The 19,010-nt window shown below is 43.8% G+C and overlaps 2 protein-coding genes across 2 annotated transcripts; one reads left to right on the top strand and one right to left on the bottom strand.

The window, feature by feature from the left end:
* The first annotated feature begins 102 nt into the window (after positions 1 to 102).
* vars1 (valyl-tRNA synthetase 1) lies at positions 103 to 11,338 on the top strand. Its single transcript, XM_062399886.1, has 29 exons — positions 103 to 214; positions 713 to 1,068; positions 1,314 to 1,457; positions 1,591 to 1,798; positions 1,885 to 2,000; positions 2,117 to 2,192; positions 2,562 to 2,662; positions 2,755 to 2,882; positions 2,986 to 3,150; positions 3,239 to 3,320; positions 3,422 to 3,541; positions 3,854 to 3,962; positions 4,060 to 4,239; positions 4,399 to 4,523; positions 4,667 to 4,770; positions 4,873 to 5,031; positions 5,398 to 5,488; positions 5,615 to 5,720; positions 5,879 to 5,949; positions 6,568 to 6,693; positions 6,784 to 6,888; positions 7,304 to 7,451; positions 7,633 to 7,760; positions 8,038 to 8,193; positions 8,353 to 8,577; positions 8,664 to 8,775; positions 9,770 to 9,945; positions 10,232 to 10,381; positions 10,469 to 11,338. The coding sequence occupies exons 2-29, from the start codon at positions 715 to 717 to the stop codon at positions 10,547 to 10,549; spliced, it is 3,846 nt and encodes a 1,281-aa protein (XP_062255870.1). The 5' UTR covers positions 103 to 214; positions 713 to 714; the 3' UTR covers positions 10,550 to 11,338.
* abhd16a (abhydrolase domain containing 16A, phospholipase) lies at positions 10,730 to 18,913 on the bottom strand. The gene is made up of 20 exons (XM_062399964.1): positions 18,768 to 18,913; positions 18,203 to 18,259; positions 18,044 to 18,110; positions 16,340 to 16,426; positions 15,988 to 16,073; positions 15,797 to 15,870; positions 15,518 to 15,625; positions 15,265 to 15,379; positions 15,072 to 15,173; positions 14,886 to 14,949; positions 14,750 to 14,799; positions 14,292 to 14,415; positions 14,077 to 14,181; positions 13,926 to 13,989; positions 13,755 to 13,811; positions 12,915 to 12,977; positions 12,745 to 12,821; positions 12,157 to 12,255; positions 11,989 to 12,035; positions 10,730 to 11,337 (listed from the first exon to the last, which is right to left on the bottom strand). Exons 1-20 carry the CDS (start codon positions 18,864 to 18,866, stop codon positions 11,254 to 11,256), a joined length of 1,629 nt encoding a protein of 542 aa, XP_062255948.1. The 5' UTR covers positions 18,867 to 18,913; the 3' UTR covers positions 10,730 to 11,253.
* Between the last annotated feature and the right edge of the window lie 97 nt (positions 18,914 to 19,010).

A 19,010-nucleotide genomic window follows, 5' to 3' on the forward strand; every position in this document is an offset into this window, starting at 1 on the left:
ATGACACAAAAATAAAGGCCGAGTTTATTTTTTACACCACATGTTGATGTTGTTGCTTTATAGTTTAAAATAATCTAACTTTAACAGACTTCCGTTTGTTGACGGAAGTAGCGATTGAAACACGGAAGTCGTGTCTTGCATCAGGCGAAGGAGGCGGAGAGAACTCATGTGGCTCTGTCGTGTCTGCTAACCTAAGCTGACGTCTCATTCAAAGGTATGGAGAACAAATTATGATCGTTTTCAGCAACAAGCCATATGTACCTTTAAAAAAGTGTTGCATAGAACAACTATGTAACGAAGACTCTGTGCCTCAAGACGCGTTAAGCTCATGGCTTGTACCAAAGTCGGGGTTTAGTTAGTGGTATTAGCTAAAGCTAACTAGCCTGTTAGGGACTTCTTCTTTCAGGCTTTGACAGTTGACGGAGACCAACTCCACAGAAAGTGAAAGCAGCTAAACATCGTCGCCATCGTCTGACACTTTGAAACGATGTCGTAGAGCGGACATTGATTTCTTTAACACGTTTAAACCGGTTTGTTTACACATCTAACAACCTTCTTTCAAGCTGCCTGAAATGTTGAACAACACGAGCACACCCACATTGTTATTATTAACATGCCAGCCATATTTGTTCTGCAGAGCTGTCAGCACAACGCAAAATAACTGCGTCAGAATCAGTGTTCACCATGTCCATCCTTTCTGTTTCTCCACCAGAGATGGCCGCTCTCTATGTGTCCCCTCACCCCGATGACTTCAGGAGCCTTCTGGCCCTCCTGGCTGCAGAGTTCTGTCCGACCTCTCGCCCTCGGACCATCACAGAGGACCCTCCTGCGTCCCTGAATGCCCGCTCCAGACCCACCCTGGTGCTGGGAGCCGGGGAGGGGGATTCTGTCCTGAGCGGGGCCAGCGCTGTGGCCTGGTACCTGGCATCTCAGGGGAAGAAGGCTGGTGTGGATACCAAACAGCAGAGCCTGGTGTGGCAGTGGCTCAGCTTTGCGGACAATGAGCTTACTCCTGTGTCCTGTGCTGTGGTCTTCCCGCTGATGGGGGTGATAACAGTGGATAAGAAGGTGAGAAGAGTATCCAAATACTTACTGTGGCCCTGATCAGATCTGGTATCTGTCCTGCGAGAATTGCACAGCATTAAGGACGTGGCTTTTTACACCTGGAGTCAAAATGTGTCCTAAATGTGTCTCCTGTGCGTTCAGATCTTTACTTCTCAGGACAGGTGGTCTGATTGGGGTCAGAGACATTTCAATGATTTTTTTATCTGGGGAGATGAGATGATGAGACTGTTTGACTTGTGCATTCTCAGCTGCAGCATAGCTCTCGTGCAGAGCTGCTTCGCGTTCTTAAGGTTCTCAATCAGGCACTGGAACCCAGAACCTTCCTGGTGGGAGAGAGCATCACCTTGGCTGACATGGCTGTAGCTGCAGCTGTTCTTCTACCATTCAAATATGTAAGTATGCTGTCCAACGTCTTGTTGTGTAACAGGTTGTCCCACATAGTTGCTTATTGTCTCCTAGCTTGATATGTTAGTTTGAATAAATCAGCCAATCGTAATGGGATCATATTGTTCTCGTTCTTTTCAGGTACTGGAGCCGTCGGATAGGAAAGTCTTGAACAATGTTACCAGGTGGTTTACAACCTGCGTCAATCAACCACAGTTTCTGAAGGTGTTTGGGAAGATCACTCTGTGTGAGAAGATGGTGCCTGTTACACCGAAGACGAACGCTGCTACCGATGCTAAAACTGCTAATGCCAGCCCTGCTGCTGACTCTGCCGATGCCACAGCTAATGGTCAGGAAGCTCTGTGCTACAGTTAATGGATATTTATTTCTTTTTGTAAACATCAGTCTAATTATCCGGCACATTTTCTTCCTCAGGTCCTCCAAAGACAGAAGCTCAGCTAAAGAAGGAAGCAAAGAAGAAAGAGAAGATGGAAAAGTTCCAACAGAAAAAGGACGTGGAGGCGAAGAAAAAGACACTGCCACCAACAGAGGTAAAGATAAAAACAGTGGAACATTGGTGCAAGTTTGATAACGTAAATATGGACAGAAATCGATTAAACATGCTTGATAGCAGTTTGTGTTTGTGTACTGTTTTTTCTTTCTATAGAAAAAAGCCAAACCTGAAAAGAAAGAGTTGGGCGTGATCACATACAGCGCCCCCACTCCTCCCGGGGAGAAAAAAGGTGATTAATCACAATGGGAACTGGGATTCTATGTAATAGAGGTATGCACTCAACATCACTGTGGTGGGAGGCTGCTATGGTCACTACATCGAATGGAAGACAGAATCATTCAGCCTCTAAAAGACATTCACTTCTAAGAGAGCTGCTGTGCAGATGATTGCACAAATGGATTTCTTACAGACTACTGAAGACTCAGGAGGGGATAATTGTTTTAGAGGGCTGTGTAAAGTTAACACACAGCATTTTATAACATTTATAATAACTAATACATAGCTAAGACATTTCCCACCCTCTGTAATATGAATCCATATATCACAATTAGCTCCAGGCCCATTTTTCACACCTTCTATTTTTCTTTGCTGATGTCAGATGTCGTTAGCCCCCTTCCTGACGCCTACAGTCCTCAGTATGTGGAGGCCGCCTGGTATTCATGGTGGGAGAAGCAGGGATTCTTCAAGCCTGAGTATGGGGTAAGAAGTCCCCCCCCCCTTTCACTACATTGACATAATGTCATATTTTTCATAGATAACAACATGTTTTTCTCTCATTCTTCATTCTGCAGAGGAAGAGCATTAGTGAGGAGAACCCTCGTGGCGTCTTCATGATGTGCATCCCTCCACCTAACGTGACCGGTTCCCTTCACCTGGGTCACGCCCTCACCAACGCCATTCAGGACAGTCTCACCAGATGGTAACTCAGATGGACTGTTCGCAGTAACCTTAAAATAGTAATTTATTGAATAAGACTCTAGAAGTTGTCGACCGTGTGTTTGAAATGCTTTGCTTTTCTCCAGGCACAGGATGCGAGGCGAGACCACCCTGTGGAACCCGGGCTGTGACCACGCTGGCATCGCCACCCAGGTGGTGGTGGAAAAAAAGCTGAAGAGGGAGAGGGGTTTGAGCCGCCATGACCTGGGCAGGGAAAACTTCATCCAAGAAATCTGGAAGTGGAAGAATGAGTGAGTGGAGGAAGATGTGAAAGCTCTAAATGTGTGAACAGTACTGGAATAGAAATGCAATACAAACTTTGCTGTTTTTCCTTTTTAGAAAAGGAGACCGTATCTACCACCAGCTGAAGAAACTTGGCTCCACTTTGGACTGGGATCGCGCCTGCTTCACCATGGACACTGTGAGTTTTTTTTCTTCTATAAAATCCCTGAACCTATTTGAATAAACTTTTAATGAATAAGTCCTTTTTCTCACGTCTTTATCATTTTCTTCTACCTCCAGAAACTTTCCTATGCCGTCCAAGAGGCTTTTATCCGCCTGCATGAAGAGGGAGTGATCTACAGGAGCAAGAGGCTGGTGAACTGGTCCTGCTCACTGAACTCAGCCATCTCTGACATCGAGGCAAGTTATTTACCTAACTCTTTGATTTAAGCCTTTTTGTTAAATATCAATCAGTCTTACTTGTTTATCTTATCACAGTCAGATGATAAATATCTTAATTTTGTCAGTACAATAAAAAGTCACAGAAATGATTGAGCCCACTTGTTCACATTATCTGGTTTGTCTGGGATATAAGCGAGCAGTCTGTTCTCACAGTCGGTATGTTGGCAGTTAGCCCAACTTCATTAACCCTGTGAGCAGACTGTAACGGGACAGATTCAAACCGTCTCTCATGGACGCCTCTCTTGATTAAACCCTCTGATTGGTTTGCAGGTGGATAAGAAGGAGCTCACCGGCAGGACTCTGTTGCCTGTACCTGGTTACAAAGAGAAAGTGGAGTTCGGGGTCCTGGTGTCGTTCGCATACAAGGTCGATGGTTCAGGTGCGTGAACTCACGGATCCCCCGAAAAGTTTTGAACAAAGACATATTGCTCCACGTGAGTAATTCTGTTCCGCTCGTCCTCTTTTTGGTTCCGTAGACGAGGAGGTGATTGTGGCCACGACCCGTCTCGAGACGATGCTGGGAGACTCGGCTGTGGCTGTCCACCCCACTGACCCCAGATATCAGCATCTGAAGGGGAAGATGGTGCTGCATCCCTTCTGTGACCGAAAGATGCCGATCGTCTTTGATGACTTTGTGGACATTAGCTTTGGAACAGGTAGACGTTGTTGCTGGAGAAGACAAACTGTCTGCCGGTCTAGAATGTGCTGTGAATGAGTAATCGTGACAAATCGTCAAGTCACTTTTCCTCATTATGCCTGCTGTGGTTTTTTCTCCTTTCCACCTCTCATGTCCCTCTGCACCATTTTCTTTTCAGGCGCTGTCAAAATCACCCCGGCTCATGACCATAATGACTACGAGGTTGGAGAGAGACACAATCTGGCCTTCATCAACATCTTGGACGAGAATGGCCTGCTCATTAATGTGCCCCCTCCCTTCCTGGTACACTGTCTCATTATCGTCCTTCCCCCTGCAATGAGTGTATCTCCACTGTGACACTGAGAGCCATCCCTCTTTGTAGTTAACCAGGTGCAGCAGTTTTATTTCCTCATCTTTCATTTTTGAATCTTCTTTCTGTCCCCCAGGGCATGAAGCGTTTTGAGGCCAGGAAGTCGGTGCTGCAGGCGCTGAAGGATAGAGGCCAGTTTAAAGAGATTAAAGATAACCCCATGGTTGTTCCAGTCTGCAGGTAAAGTTAACCTTGCTTGTGAATAAATTATTTTGTGCTTTAGGTTTTATTCAACCTATTCAGGATCATCTTGTAAGCAACAATGTGCATCTACTCCATCAGTCGCTCCAAGGACATCGTGGAGCCGCTGCTGAAGCCACAGTGGTACGTGAACTGCAAAGAGATGGGGAAGGAGGCCGCTGATGCCGTCCGAGAGGGACGACTCAAAATCATCCCCGATCACCACCTCAAGACCTGGTTCAACTGGCTGGACAACATCAGGTAATTACCTCCAACCACAAGGTTTGTATCTCAGTTATTTAGGAAGATTACACAAAAACTACACAACAGATTACACAATGATGTATTGGTCAGGTATTCAAATAGAAATTAAAATCCCTAAAGTTACTTAATCTTCTGTCACATAAGAGAAAGTAAAGCTGCAACTCCTCAATGAATGTTTTGCCATTTTTGCTAAATTCAAAGTCACAGAAATAGTGAATTGATTAACAGAATTAATTAATCTTCTGTTGATCATTTGGTCAAATTAATCGACTGATTGTCTCAGCTCTAGGCGATAGATTATTATGAATTATCAAGTGTGCAGTGAGTGTTTCTTCATGTCGTCTCCATCCATCTTCCTCTCAGGGACTGGTGCATCTCTCGACAGCTGTGGTGGGGTCATCGTATCCCTGCTTACTTCGTCACTGTCAATGATCCCTCTGTGAAACCAGGAGAGGTAAGATCATGTGTTACTAGTGTGAAGGTTTTCAGATGACAGATAAAAGGCCTTTGTGTCTCATTCTGTATGTTTTCGTTAGCTTCCTTTATTTAATTCTTCTCTTTTTGTTTTATTCTTCTTTAGGACATGGACGGTCACTACTGGGTGAGCGGGAGATCCGAGGAGGAGGCCAGAAACGTGGCAGCAAAACGCTTTAATGTGTCTGCTGATAAAATCGCCCTCAGACAGGGTGAGATAGAACAGCTCCTCATTCAGCAATCTCATCACCACAATGACCATAAAGATTATTTAATCGGTTCATGTTATGCCGCATCACAGATTCACCGAATTGAATTAATACTAACCTACTTTTATACAGATCAGATAACTTTTGTTCCTGCGTTTCAGATGAGGACGTTCTGGACACTTGGTTTTCGTCTGGCATTTTCCCCTTCTCTATCTTCGGTTGGCCTAATGAGGTAAAACACTGAGGTCTATCAACTTGTTACTGACACGAAGGGTACTTTGCTCTCTATCTGCAGTCGATATTACTATTATCAAAAAATCTCATATAAGGTGCAGAATAAAAACAAACTCTAAAACCTAACAATTATTTGAAAACTACTACCCTGAAACCTGAAAAGCTGATGGAAATGTCCACATTAACAACAAAATATAATATCCCAACCGGAAGTTGGCTTTCATTGTAAATCATTGCTTCATTAACATATTGATAAAAACAAATTAATTTAGTTTCATATTGTGGTTTTTGTCAACAAAACACTGCTTTAATCTGCTTTGAAATCCCACTCGTAGCTTAGATCACCAGTCATTACCTTAAACAACACTTTAAAACTTTTTTGCCAGATAAGAGCTACAAGAAAAAAGATTACATTTCCCAGAATGTATTTTTTCTTTTCCCACAACTATTTTAGCGAATGCAGTTGATCAGTTACATTTCATGAAAATTATGACATGGTTAAAATGTGCTCTAATTTGTCTCTAAAGGGAGACGCATGTAAACATCGCACTGGGTCTTAGGAGTATATACCTACCTATGATGTATGTCCATCATTAATGCTGTGGTCGCCCCTTAGAGCCAGGACCTGGATGTGTTCTACCCCGGCACGTTGCTGGAGACGGGCCACGACATCCTGTTCTTCTGGGTCGCTCGTATGGTGATGATGGGCCTCAAGCTGACGGGCAAGCTGCCCTTCAAAGAGGTGAGCCCAATCAAAACTGTCAAACGCAGTGTAGCACAGGATCTCATCTTCGTTTCATTAACTGGACGCGACTCTGTGATGACTTCACAGGTTTATCTGCATGCGGTGGTGAGGGATGCCCACGGAAGGAAGATGAGCAAGTCTCTAGGCAACGTCATTGACCCCCTGGATGTCATTACAGGAATCTCCCTGGAGGTAAATCCTTATCACAATTTGATGCATGTTCTGACACACGCAGTCTTCCCTGTCTCCCATTTGAATTGTCTTTAAACACGGTCGCCAGACACTCATTGCTCCTCTGGGGACAATATTCTTGTGTAAGCTTTATTAAGCACCTTTCTCTGCTTCCAACCAGCTTTTATTGAGGCCATCAATCTCTCCACCAGCTGGAGGCAAACCTGCTCTGTCAGAGATTGCAGAATGTCCTCTAGAGGGCAGTGAAGGACTTGTAGTAAACTGCACTTTAACCTTAACTTTTCCTCACAAGGTCCTTTCCTGTCCGTCCAATTAAGGCATCAAGACGCAGCCGAGAGGGGCTTCTCGTTCCCAAGACCACACATTGTTTTATTTTCCAGTGGTGACATTCCACTTTATTCTCTCTACCCTCCAGGGTCTTCATGCCCAGTTGACAGACAGCAACTTGGAGCCTGTGGAGGTGGAGAAGGCAAAGCAGGGCCAGAAGTCAGACTATCCAAATGGCATCCCAGAGTGTGGCACAGATGCTCTCCGTTTCGCCCTGTGTGCCTACACAGGCCAAGGTGAACTTGTTTGCTTTTTCTGGGGCACTCACCCTTTCCCCTGTTTTGCCTGCGTTGGCCGGCGGCCTGCATCTCTGCTTTAAATTCATAAAACATTTCAAAACACTGGAAAACAGTATTTCAGTCCTGTCAGTTTTTAATGCACACTGAATGATCGTTTGTTCCTTTTTTCGTCCCTCAGGCAGAGACATCAACCTGGATGTCAACCGCATCCTGGGCTACCGTCACTTCTGCAACAAGCTGTGGAACGCTGTCAAGTTCGCCATGAGGAGTCTGGGAGACAACTTTGTGCCGTCAGAGAAAGCCCAGGTGAGACCAGGAGACGAGATAAAGGACACAAACAACATAAGGAAGACTGCGCCACATTTTTTATATTCATCCGCTGACATATGAGACTTATTTTGAGCACGTAAATGCTTAGAAAAACAGTATTTTTTCTCAGTATTTGTCTGTGGGTATATATTGCGTATATGCTGCCCTGTTTCGTATTCACACGCTTGTACATGATGACATCTGGGAGGTAACAAGTACAAGTGTCATGTTTACTGAATCTGAACATGTCCTCTTTGCCGTGTTTTCCTCCCAGCTGTGTGGAGAGGAGAGCGTGTCCGACAGGTGGATTCTGTCTCGACTGAGCGCGGCTGTCGGCCTCTGCGACGCTGGCTTCAAATCGTACGACTTCCCTGGCATCACCACCGCCATCTACAACTTCTGGCTGTACGAGCTCTGTGATGTCTACCTGGTAAGAACCATTCAGACCACTGAGCAACCAAGGTTCATTTACCGTACCAAGATTTTGTGAGGAAATGTCAAAAGTGTTGCAAATGGCTATGGTGTCTTAACTGAAGCATTCCACTACTTTTCTCCCATCTCCTCTGTCCTCCTCCTCTTTGATCTCCAGGAAAGTTTGAAACCAGTGTTCAGTAAAGCTGAGGAAGATGAGGCCAGCCAGAGACGAGCCCTGGTTTCCAGACAGAGCCTCTACACCTGTTTAGAGGTCGGTCTGCGCCTCCTCTCTCCCCTGATGCCCTTCGTCACCGAGGAGCTCTACCAGAGGCTTCCACGGAGATGCCCTCAGACTGACCCCCCCAGCATCAGTGTCACGTCCTACCCCGACACCGAGGAGGTGAGTTTGAGAACAGAGGCTTGTGTTAAAACTCAACATTACACAAACTCTTTGGGAGTCATACGCTTTAATCTCATTCATTTTAGTTTTGCTGGCAAAGCGATGAGGTCGACCGTAACATGGAGTTTGTGATGACTGTGATCAAGACCATCCGCTCACTCAGATCTGACTACAACCTGAACAAGACCCGAGCTGACTGTAAGTTATTAAACGCATAAATTACTCTAAATTAAATTTACTTTCAAGGCCACCTGTGCTTCATGTCTATTAGGTATTACAGTCGTCTCATAATGGCTCTTCATAATGTTTTACTCATCCCCTCTTTTGATAAAAACGCTTTAAAACACTGAAGGAATCGTCTTGTTCTCTGCCCTGGCGAATATAATGATGTAGAGTACTTAAGTACATCTACTGAACTGATAATGTACTGTAAATAAATACAGTTTAACAGAACCCTTTTTACTAATTACATGTAAACATAACTGCACATCTTTTCAGCTTTGTTTATTCTTTAAAATAAGATTTCATATATGCACGCATATGAGCAGATACATATACCAATATGTCTGTGAAAGGCTCATATCAGCTGATTTTTATTGTTAAATGATAAATGGTCGGGTTCTAAGCCTTTTATGACAAATAAAAAAACATGTTCAGTTTATAAACAAGCTGCATTAAATCAGATTAAACTACTGAGCAGCATGTAGAGTAGTTAAGACTGGCTCCACCTCAAACTACAACAAATCTGTTTAGACAATAATGTATCAGTAACAACAGTCTTGTGTATTGTTACATTAACAAGGATTACTGTTAGTGTTGGAGTACTTTTACTCTTTGGGCTTTAAGGAAGTCAATTTGACTGTCATTGTTTATTAAGTTAATGCAGGGCTTTGACTTGTAATAGTGATTTGACTTTGTGGTTTTGTTACTTCTACTTATGAGCCTGAAAACTTCCCCTAACCTCAAATCTGTAACTTTGTGTATGATGCTGCACAGGAAATAAGAACCACAAAACTCCACCAGCAGAACGACTCTCCCTGTTACTGCAGTCATTTCATGTGACATATTAAACTGTTTCGCTTCTCTTCACACTAATGGTCTCAGTAGAACAATCAGTGTATTGAATCTTTAATGTTTGTTATATAAATAATTAAATGACGCCTAACCTTCACTTGGCACCCGTCTCTCGCAGGTTACCTCGAGTGCACAGACTCTGCTACTGCGTCCCTGGTGCAGCAGTACAGTCTGCAGATTCAGACCTTGTCGCATTCTCAGGCCATCATCCCTCTGACTGCTAACCAGCCCGTCCCAGAAGGCTGTGCTGTGGCTATTGCCTCTGACAGATGTACTGTCAACCTTATGCTCAAGGTGAGGGCCGGTGATCTGCTGGACTGTGTTTGGTTCCCTCTCATCTGTGATGTGCATATAGACTAGTGGGGGGGACTTTAGTCGTACATCATTTGATCTTAAGGTTCCTCATCAGTTAAATTAAATTGAATAAGAGTTAAGAGCATAATTGTACCTAACTCTTTAGTAATCAAGGTTCATATGATAGGAATACTATTAAATCAGGTCTGCTCCACTGTTTCCCCTGAAATAATCAGATTGTAGTTGTCATTTGTCATTAATTTTGCTTCATCTTTAATTCCCTCAGGGTCTCATTGATTCGGAGAAGGAAGTGGCCAAGCTAATGACAAAGAAAGGCGACCTGGAGAAACAGATGGAGAAACTGAGAGAAAAGATGGCGAAGAGCGACTACAAGGAGAAGGTGCCAACGAAGGTGCAGGAGCAGGATGCAGAGAAGGTGGGAGACATGAATTTAACCCTCAGGGTTTCTCCGGGTGCAAAGATGTGAACTCCTGGTAAATAATCGTTTCCTTTTTTTCCGCAGCTACGGCAGAGTCAAACTGAACTTGAGAAAGTGACGGAGGCCGTGGACAACTTCAGAAAAATGATGCAACCCTCCCCCTGAGTGAGGTTTCATCAGGATTTATCTCCACTTCTTTCAAGTTACTTTTCATGTTAATTTTTCAAGTTGATCATATTATGAAGGGAATTCAATAAAGCTCTTAAGATGGGAAATTGTCTTCAGTGAGTATATTATGTGCAATTTGTTGAACCCTTTCATCAAGCAACAAACAAACACAGTCCCTTATGTCAAACATTTTATTTCGCTTATTTAATAGAACATGTTTGAGCGTAGCTCTGTTCAGAAAGATAGTGCCACAGAAAATAAAATAAAACATGAAAAGCCTGAACTGTCTGGCTGCATTTTTAAAGATTAAACATCATCCTTATGTCTATTAACTTGCGGTTGTGTATATGTTTATTCCCTTACAAATACAGCCAAAGAGGGAACAATGGAAGGAGTGAGTGATGGCTTGTGCATTGACTTCAAATGCTTCCTTTTCTTTTTGAGGAGACCAACACTTAAAACAATACCTAAACACTAACCTTAAAAAGAAAAGATGAACCATATTTTACACGTTCTTGGCCAGTTTAGATTAGACCAGATCTTTTCAGAAGCCACCACAGCAGCAGTATATGACAATAAATCTGTCTTGCAGGGAGGAGAAACCACAGTAATACATTCACAACATGCCAGGAACACGCGCTGACCGCGGGCCGTCCAAATCCTATACTGTTCTTTTCCTCTCATCCATCCGCCTCTTTTCTCTACAGTCTCCAGGGTGAGTGGAACTCGGAGGCGGGGAGAGGAGTGCAGTGCGTCGTCTCAAAGTTCCGCATGTGCTTCCGTGCCTTGGAGAGAGAGAGAGAGAGAGAAAAAAAAGAGTGAGGACGGAGGAGGAATTGAGAATGAGAGGTGTGGGAGGGCAATGAACAAAAAGTGCAGAACTTGATTATATTAGGCTCGGTGTGTCTGGCTCACTGCCGGCACATCTCCCCCGTCTCTTAAGGGTTTACATGGGGAGGTGAATAAAGTCCAATTCAGAAGGCATTACCCGGGGAGGAAAAGCATAGCATTAGCTGTAATTGATGGCACTCCTCTTGTTTGATGTTAAATGACTTCAATAAGCTGAGCGTGGTGAAATATATTACACCAGTCAACCTGAGAGCACAGGTGAACTGGTTGCTATGGCAACCGGGAAAGTGTTTCTCAGCAGTAATGATGTCTGTGAGTAGCTGTGATACGTTCTCCTTTTTTATGTGTGTTTGTGGAGTGTGAGAGAAAGGGGAAGGTAAGCCTAGAGCGAAAAAAATTGGGGCTTATTGAAGAAAAGGAAATTAGACTTTGGACGTGCGAATGGAGGAACCAGAGTAGGTGCAACACTCTGTTTCAGGATGATGAGGTAAAGACCACAGGTGGCTGCCCTTTAACCCAGACAGGAAAGAAAAACGAGTGTCCCCACTGAGACGGAGGACATGGTTAACAAAAGATCATTTCCTTACCAAGAAAAGAGCCAGCTGCCGCCGTCCCTCCAGAGTCATATCCTCACCTGGTAACAGTAAGAGTGTGTCAGAGCAGACAGGAACACTGAGGGGATACATGGAGCTACGAGGGCCGTGCTGTGAGAAGTTCTATTTGCCTATTTAATGTGAAAGGGACCTGGGGCTTACCAACACTCCATGGAAACAGAGCATCTCCGTCCGCCTTGTACGACTGCAGCACAGACACACACCAGTCGTCGTCCACTTCGTAACCACTGTACACAGATGCTGCAGGACGAGAGTGAGCTGGTGTTACACACTGCTGTGCTTTATCCTCTCATTTATTCTGTTCTACACTAACATGACAGAGTTAAAAGCATAAATTAATGAATCCCACCATAGACTTGATATTAAGATAGACCACACATCTCAATGAAGCCCAAATGATAGTTTGCTTAGTAGTGATCGGGGAATGGAGCCACAGTAGCAAATTCTAACTTTCATGTTTTATAGCAACTAATTAATACCAAACTTACCGCCAACAATCAACACTTGAACATACATCAGTGTGAAAAGAGCTACTTAAAAACATCGATGAAAATATCTATATTGTTTGGGTTTGTGACATGACCCCTCCACTAACACGGAGAAGCTGCGAATGACCAATACTGCAGCCAGCCACCAGGGGGTGATGAGAACCTTTGGCTCCACTTTTGGGAATCTGCCATCCATCTCTTTATACAGTCTATGAAACGGTAATGGTGGGAACACACTCACCTTCCTCTATAGGATTGGAGGCTCCCAGCCAATGTCTGACGGCTCTGATCCCTTCATCAGTCATTATTTTAGGGTACCTGCAAAGGAAAACCTGTCACTCGGCAAGTCCAGGTAAACTGAGCAGATTCAAAAGTTGTTGACTGTTGAGATTAAACATTGATGAGACTCACCTGTGCTGTAGCAGCTTGAGCAGGAGGTCGTTGCCTCTGTTGGACATGACGTCCTCTGGACCCCTGGAGAACAGTAAACAACTTACTGGTAATGTGTTGGGAGTAAATTTACAGATTTTTTTCCCTCTGCGAAGCCACAACGGTGATGAGCGAAAGAGGTTGTTATTTTTTGTTTTTTAACAGGATTATGTAAAAACTATAAACCACTTTCGATGACATTTTGAGGAGGGATTAGACCCGAGGAAGAACTCATTTCTATTTGATGCAGAAGCAGAAATTATTTTTACACTCTTAGAATTATGAGATATGGCATTTTTCAGAATTTGCCTTGATTTCTTAGAGAATAATTTATGGATCTTGATTTAAGGAAAGCAAGGGATTTATACGAGTGTCTGAAATTTAAGATAGAAATAAAAAACTGGATCTGGTGAATGTAAATGTAGTTTCATAAGGGGACTTGTTGCTGGATGCATGCTCTCTACTGAGGGACATTCAAGTTATTCTATTCCATTCAGCGCAACAGTTTCTTACTGAAAACACTATTCATAGATCTTTGCTGTGAATGTTTTTAAAAGGAAGGTACTTCAGAGTAAAAACATTTACTCTAAGCTGATCATCGTATCAGTAATAGCCTCTTGAGGCAGTTGTAAACAGCTTTGCACAACAGTGAATGTCTTAAAATCTATCAGGTGGGAGTTTTACAAGCTTCTGGTAACATTTTAATCTTATCCAAACACTTTGTGAAAATACTTCCTGCACAAATTGCACATAATGTTCCACAAACAGTCAAATGCACTGTGCTGCTATATTTACTGAGAGATGATTGACAGACAGACTTACGTTGTGGTGATGATCTCATCTCTAGTTCTCCGGATCAGCAGGACTGGTCCCTGGTATCTAGAGGAAGAGGAGTCGTACGAGTCATTAACCACATCATCACATTATATTGTTCAATGATGCATCACCATATTCCTATGATGATTAGTTTCACTTTAAACTTCTCCCACTCACTTCATAAGCTGGTCTGCGTTGTTCAGGTTCATGTACTGCCTGACTGTGTGCTGCACCAGCGGCCCTGAGGGAGAACAAAGATGTCTCAGTTATTGAAATTAAACTAGCAGACGCAGACTTAAGTTCATGACCTTTAACCTCTAGAACTCACTCCAGCTGGCGGGCATGACCTTGAGGGCCAGAGGGAGGAGGTCATCGAACGTGGCGTCCAACACTACTGATTGGATCTCTGGGTATGACATCACGCCCCAGGTGGCTTGGGGGGGGGGGGGGGGGAGAGAAAGAGGGATAGAAAATGAAGAATAAGAAAGAGCAGAATAGGATGAGTCATCATTAACATGCTCATCATGTCTTGTTCTTGTGTACCTGCAAATCCTCCTATGGACCAGGCATATATGACTATGTCGTTGAGCTGGAAGCCCAGTTCATGTGTCGCGAACTGGATCACGACATCCATGGCATTGGCCTCATTCTGGGGTAATGGTACTCCCTGGCAAACAGGATACAAGTGGAAAATAAAAAAAAAAATTGGCAGAGAACTCAAGCCACAAACTGTAAGATGACATGTACCTCTAAAGGGTTAACAGCTTTACAATCTTTTATTACACCCCACTGATATTATATACAATGGCACTTAACCGACTCTCTTGTGCAATTCTGTCAAACCAAAACCAGAATGTCGACATCCTGTTGTTTTCACATTGTTGGTTCAGACTATGTGAAATTCCCTGCGAGCACACGTACAGACACACACACACACACACACAGTAATCTGATGCTGGTTAAGCTTTAGATGTGGCATTAACTGTGAGAACACTGCTCACCGTACTGCCTCCAAAGCCGGGGTGGTTCCAGCCCAGCACAGAGTAGCCACCTACAAAACACATCAACAGAGGCTTTACAACCCATTCAAATACAACCGTTTCACTGATAGAACATTAATATAGAACTCTTCCTCACCCTCCAGTGGAGTGTTCATGCAGCCCACCTCATAGAAGCCAGCGTTCCCCTCACAGCAGATGACCTGTGGCACAATTCATACAGTTCAGGAACAGTCTGTAATGCGTTTCATGTAACAGAAGTTTTGTTGGACCGGGTAATTTGGCCAAGACACAAAACAAATATTCAGTCATTGGAGACATTTACCAGAGTCTGGCTGTTTGGTTCCCCTTCTCTCCTCCGGTCCACAAACATTGTGTCGATTTCATTCCCATCACAAGCCACAAGCTTGTTCCTTTGGCCATCAAACTGTGACAAAATGGAGGGAAATTGAAGCGGATAGATATTTATTAGTTAACTATTAACCCTATCGACAGTTCAAAGGTGTGTATTTGTTTACCTCTTCGACCAGCTTAGCCTGGCCTTGCTGGAGCATGGGCCTCATGGCTCTCTGCAGTAAACCCACAGAGCCAGGGTACAGCATCCTCCTCCCGAATGAGTGAACAATAAGATAACTGCAGAGGAAGAGAGTAGATGTGATGACACCGTTGAACCATTGACCACATACTTTGAAAATAGGTGATGAGAAAACGAGGGTGAAAGATGCAATCCTCTCCTGTATTTTGGGGTCCTGCTGTATGAGCTGCTTTTACCTGATGATGTGACATGGTAGAGTGCGCACGGAGTTGAGGAAACTGTCTGCTGCTCCTCTTAATCTGGGCTCGGGCTTCAGCAGAGAAACACCAGCTTTGGACAGTTTCCTGTCACACACAGATTCAAAGGCTTACAATGAAACAAAGGAGCCACAAACCACTTGACCTTCATTGGATTCAGGCATTTAACTTCACAGTACAGTGAATTACCTCGTTTTTTAAAAATTACAGGGAACACAAAGCCATTTAGATATAATGGAAACAAGAGTGAAAACGTACGGATTGCTGACTTCTGTCCAGCTGAAATCTGAAGGCCAGTGTGAGAAGTCAAAGTCGTAACACCTCAGCTTTTTCTTTGTGAGGGAACAAACAACAAAGAATCGGGATTCAAGTTAAATTCTGAGGAACTAGTTCAAAGAGCAAGTTAGTCTTCAGGGTGAATTCTTACTTTGTGTTTCAAAAAACCTCACCTTATTTGTTTGAGTGTGATTTTCCTTCGTTTCTTTCAGAATAGAGATAAACTGAACATACTCCGAGTTCTTCCATCTCCCCAAGCCTGGGGGGGGGGGGGGGACGGAGAGATAAAACAGGGAGAAGGGAAAAGCAAAGATTAACAGATAGAAGAACACACCACAAAACACACACACATTGCTGCAAAGCCTCAAGCGTGTGTTTCGTATGCTTTTTGGCTGTACACCTTGTCCATCTGACTCAGTGTTGATTACATTTTATTGGCCCGGGCAGGATTATACAACATCATATCGATGAGGGAATTATTGAATTAGTCACAGGCCGTCATTCAGTGGAAATCTATAGCCTCACCTCTTAGACAGGCCACTCCTAGAAGACACACCACCACGGTTCCCAAATACTGACTCACTGGGACCAACTTACTGCTGCAGATGTAACCTAAAAGCACAAACAGAAACAGTTACACAGACGTCCACACAGACCCTCCCCCCCCAGGGCCGAGCCTCATTAACATTAACACAGAGATTTACAGGCTTACAGCTGCCCCTGCAGCCACGTGCATATCAATACCCAGACCTCAATTATACATTAATGATTAGGACACAAACCTCACATTATTACTTCCTATTGATGTCTCATTGGAATGACACCCTTGTTTAGATTTATATTAATCTCACAGCAGTTCCCAAGAAGAACCCACAGTAGAAGTCATCTGTTTTAATAGAGGGAGATTAAAGTAATGGATTTTGACAGCGCGTGTCACTGCCAGACCCTCGAATGAGATTTCTAGTGTAACAGTTCATGTTCAACACATGTGACCGAGAGTAGAGAACCTCACTACAAAAAAGAAAGGGCCTCAGTGTTTTTCGATTTTAATCTGCCATCCTCTCAAGCTGGGATGTTTATGAGAATAACAATGAGGTTGATGTTATCTGGATTTTATGTATTAATCTGGATATTTTTATAAAAATCCCATTATATTATTAAGGCTAATTTCTACTGAGCATGACATTAAACCAAATTCTGTATCCCGTACTTATAAAACCTTTTCATGAAAGCTTGCTCCGAATCCTTGACGATAAAATTTTCAGCCATGTGTGAAATTCAATAAATGATGACATATTGAATTATCTCCCAGCCCATATTTGGCTCAGGAGGTAGTGAGATTCGATCCTCGACTCCTACAGGCTGCACTCTGAAGTGTCCTTGGGGAAGACGCTGAACCTTGGACGGAGTAGGAATATGAAAGCACTGTACGAATGTTTGCTTGATGGATGAATGTCACTTGTTCTGTAAACAGTAGAGTGGTTGAAAAGACAGAAAAAAGTACTGTCCATTGTCCATTTACCATAGTCTCTTTCAACAACTAACACTGTCCATCTTTGGAAGCATCTCTTTCGATAAAATGCCATAACTTAGGCTTCGTTAAACTATTTCTATAAATGTATATTCCTCAGTTTGATGTCTGGTGCCTTGTTTAGCCTGACCAAGACTGATATTCAATTTGCAGAGCTTTAACATGGGCAAATGCAGCACATCCTCAGACTGGAGGAACTGGAACCAGTGATCCTTTGCTGACTTGGTGGACTCCAATGGTGGATGCTAATGGTGATGGCATTTGACGTTGGACCATGTTGCCAACAAGACTGCTTGACATACAATACTACCATTACTGTAAATATCTCCTCAAGACATTTTTAATTGCTGCTCACTTCATGTACAAATACTTTAAACATTGACACACGTTTCCAGTATGTTACAAACTCTTTCTTCTAATCAATGTTCTAATTGACTTGCTGATGGTCTCAGTTACACGTGGCATCTATTGCCTTCCTGGGAGAGGGATCCCTCACATCTGTCTGTCTGAGATTTCAACGTTTTTTTCTACACGGTTTTTCCCCTTCTCTTCATGAGGGTTAACAACAGAGGACGTGGTACCTTGATAAACCCTATGAGACCAGTTGTGATTTGTGATTTAGGAATCTATAAGTTGAATTGAATTTGATTTGATATGAAGTAATCTGTCTCTCCTTGAAGAAAGATCATACAACCTACCTTTCCTGTACAGGTAGGAGAGGAGCAGAGGGGAGCTGTAGTAGGATATAGACCACAGAGCTGAAGCCTGGGGGGGGGGGGGAGGAAACACACACATTACCTGACTGAACTATTTATTTCTGCTTCACATGAAGTGATCGATCATACAGAGCTACTGACCCAGCCGAGGAGGCTGTCTGTGTGTTTCTCCAGAAGCCTGGGTTGGTAGTTACATCCCTGGAAACAGAAACAGAAGGTTAACTATGAGGGGCACTGCACCTGCTAACGTTAGCTTAGCATGTAGCACTGGCTACAGGCACTTGTAGATGTCTGAGGGAGAAATATTCTAACTACACAGTCCCTGCCAGAGTTAACATGAATGTGCGTTGTTGTTTTTATTCGTTGTCGATTCCTAGAAAGCTGTTCCACTTCCGTTTGGGCGAAGTCCCCCCCCCCTCAGCTGCTTCCTAGCCACTGTTAGCACTTGTCCGTCAAAGTTACTGAACAGTGCACAGGCTCCAGTCAGACTCTCTGATGGTGTTACAGCAGAATGACAGAGTCAGGATCGAGCTCAGGCGGCCATTTCATTCATTTAGCGCCTGAGACCGCGGCGCTGACAGCGGAGCTTCCACAACAAACCCGCTGACACTTCCGGGCCGCGGCCGAAGCGGCAGCATCACTGTGGCATGAAACTCGGCTCCGTTCCGACAGCGGAGTTCAAACAGAGACTCTCGGACGCTCCTACCCTTCTTCCCCGGCCGTCGGGTCGAGATTGATCCGGTGAGCGGTGAATTCGTTGCAGGTGAGGCCCGAAAACACAGCGTGACCACAACCAGTTAGCCATTCTGCCACTACAACGGGTACGGAAGCCTGCGCCCACCAAAGATCGAAAACGCGAAACTCACTCAGAAAGAATTACTTGTGGACAAAAAACTTTATTGGAGACAAGAAGCGATGATACAACAGGATTTATACACACATGGATATA

The sequence above is a fragment of the Platichthys flesus genome, chromosome 11, assembly GCF_949316205.1.
Source record: "Platichthys flesus chromosome 11, fPlaFle2.1, whole genome shotgun sequence".
NCBI lineage: Eukaryota > Metazoa > Chordata > Actinopteri > Pleuronectiformes > Pleuronectidae > Platichthys > Platichthys flesus.

What these genes read in the sequence shown, in the direction of transcription:
- vars1 (XM_062399886.1), top strand. Translation starts at nt 715, where the DNA reads ATGGCCGCTCTCTATGTGTCCCCTCACCCCGATGACTTCAGGAGCCTT. An exon ending in AGACACTGCCACCAACAGAG is followed by an intron (nt 2,001 to 2,116) that starts GTAAAGATAAAA and finishes TTCTTTCTATAG; the next exon opens with AAAAAAGCCAAACCTGAAAA. An exon ending in AGGAGCAGGATGCAGAGAAG is followed by an intron (nt 10,382 to 10,468) that starts GTGGGAGACATG and finishes TTTTTTCCGCAG; the next exon opens with CTACGGCAGAGTCAAACTGA.
- abhd16a (XM_062399964.1), bottom strand. Translation starts at nt 18,866, where the DNA reads ATGGCTAACTGGTTGTGGTCACGCTGTGTTTTCGGGCCTCACCTGCAA. An exon ending in CATGAACACTCCACTGGAGG is followed by an intron (nt 14,800 to 14,885) that starts GTGAGGAAGAGT and finishes TGTGTTTTGTAG; the next exon opens with GTGGCTACTCTGTGCTGGGC. An exon ending in GTCCATAGGAGGATTTGCAG is followed by an intron (nt 14,182 to 14,291) that starts GTACACAAGAAC and finishes CCCCCCCCCAAG; the next exon opens with CCACCTGGGGCGTGATGTCA.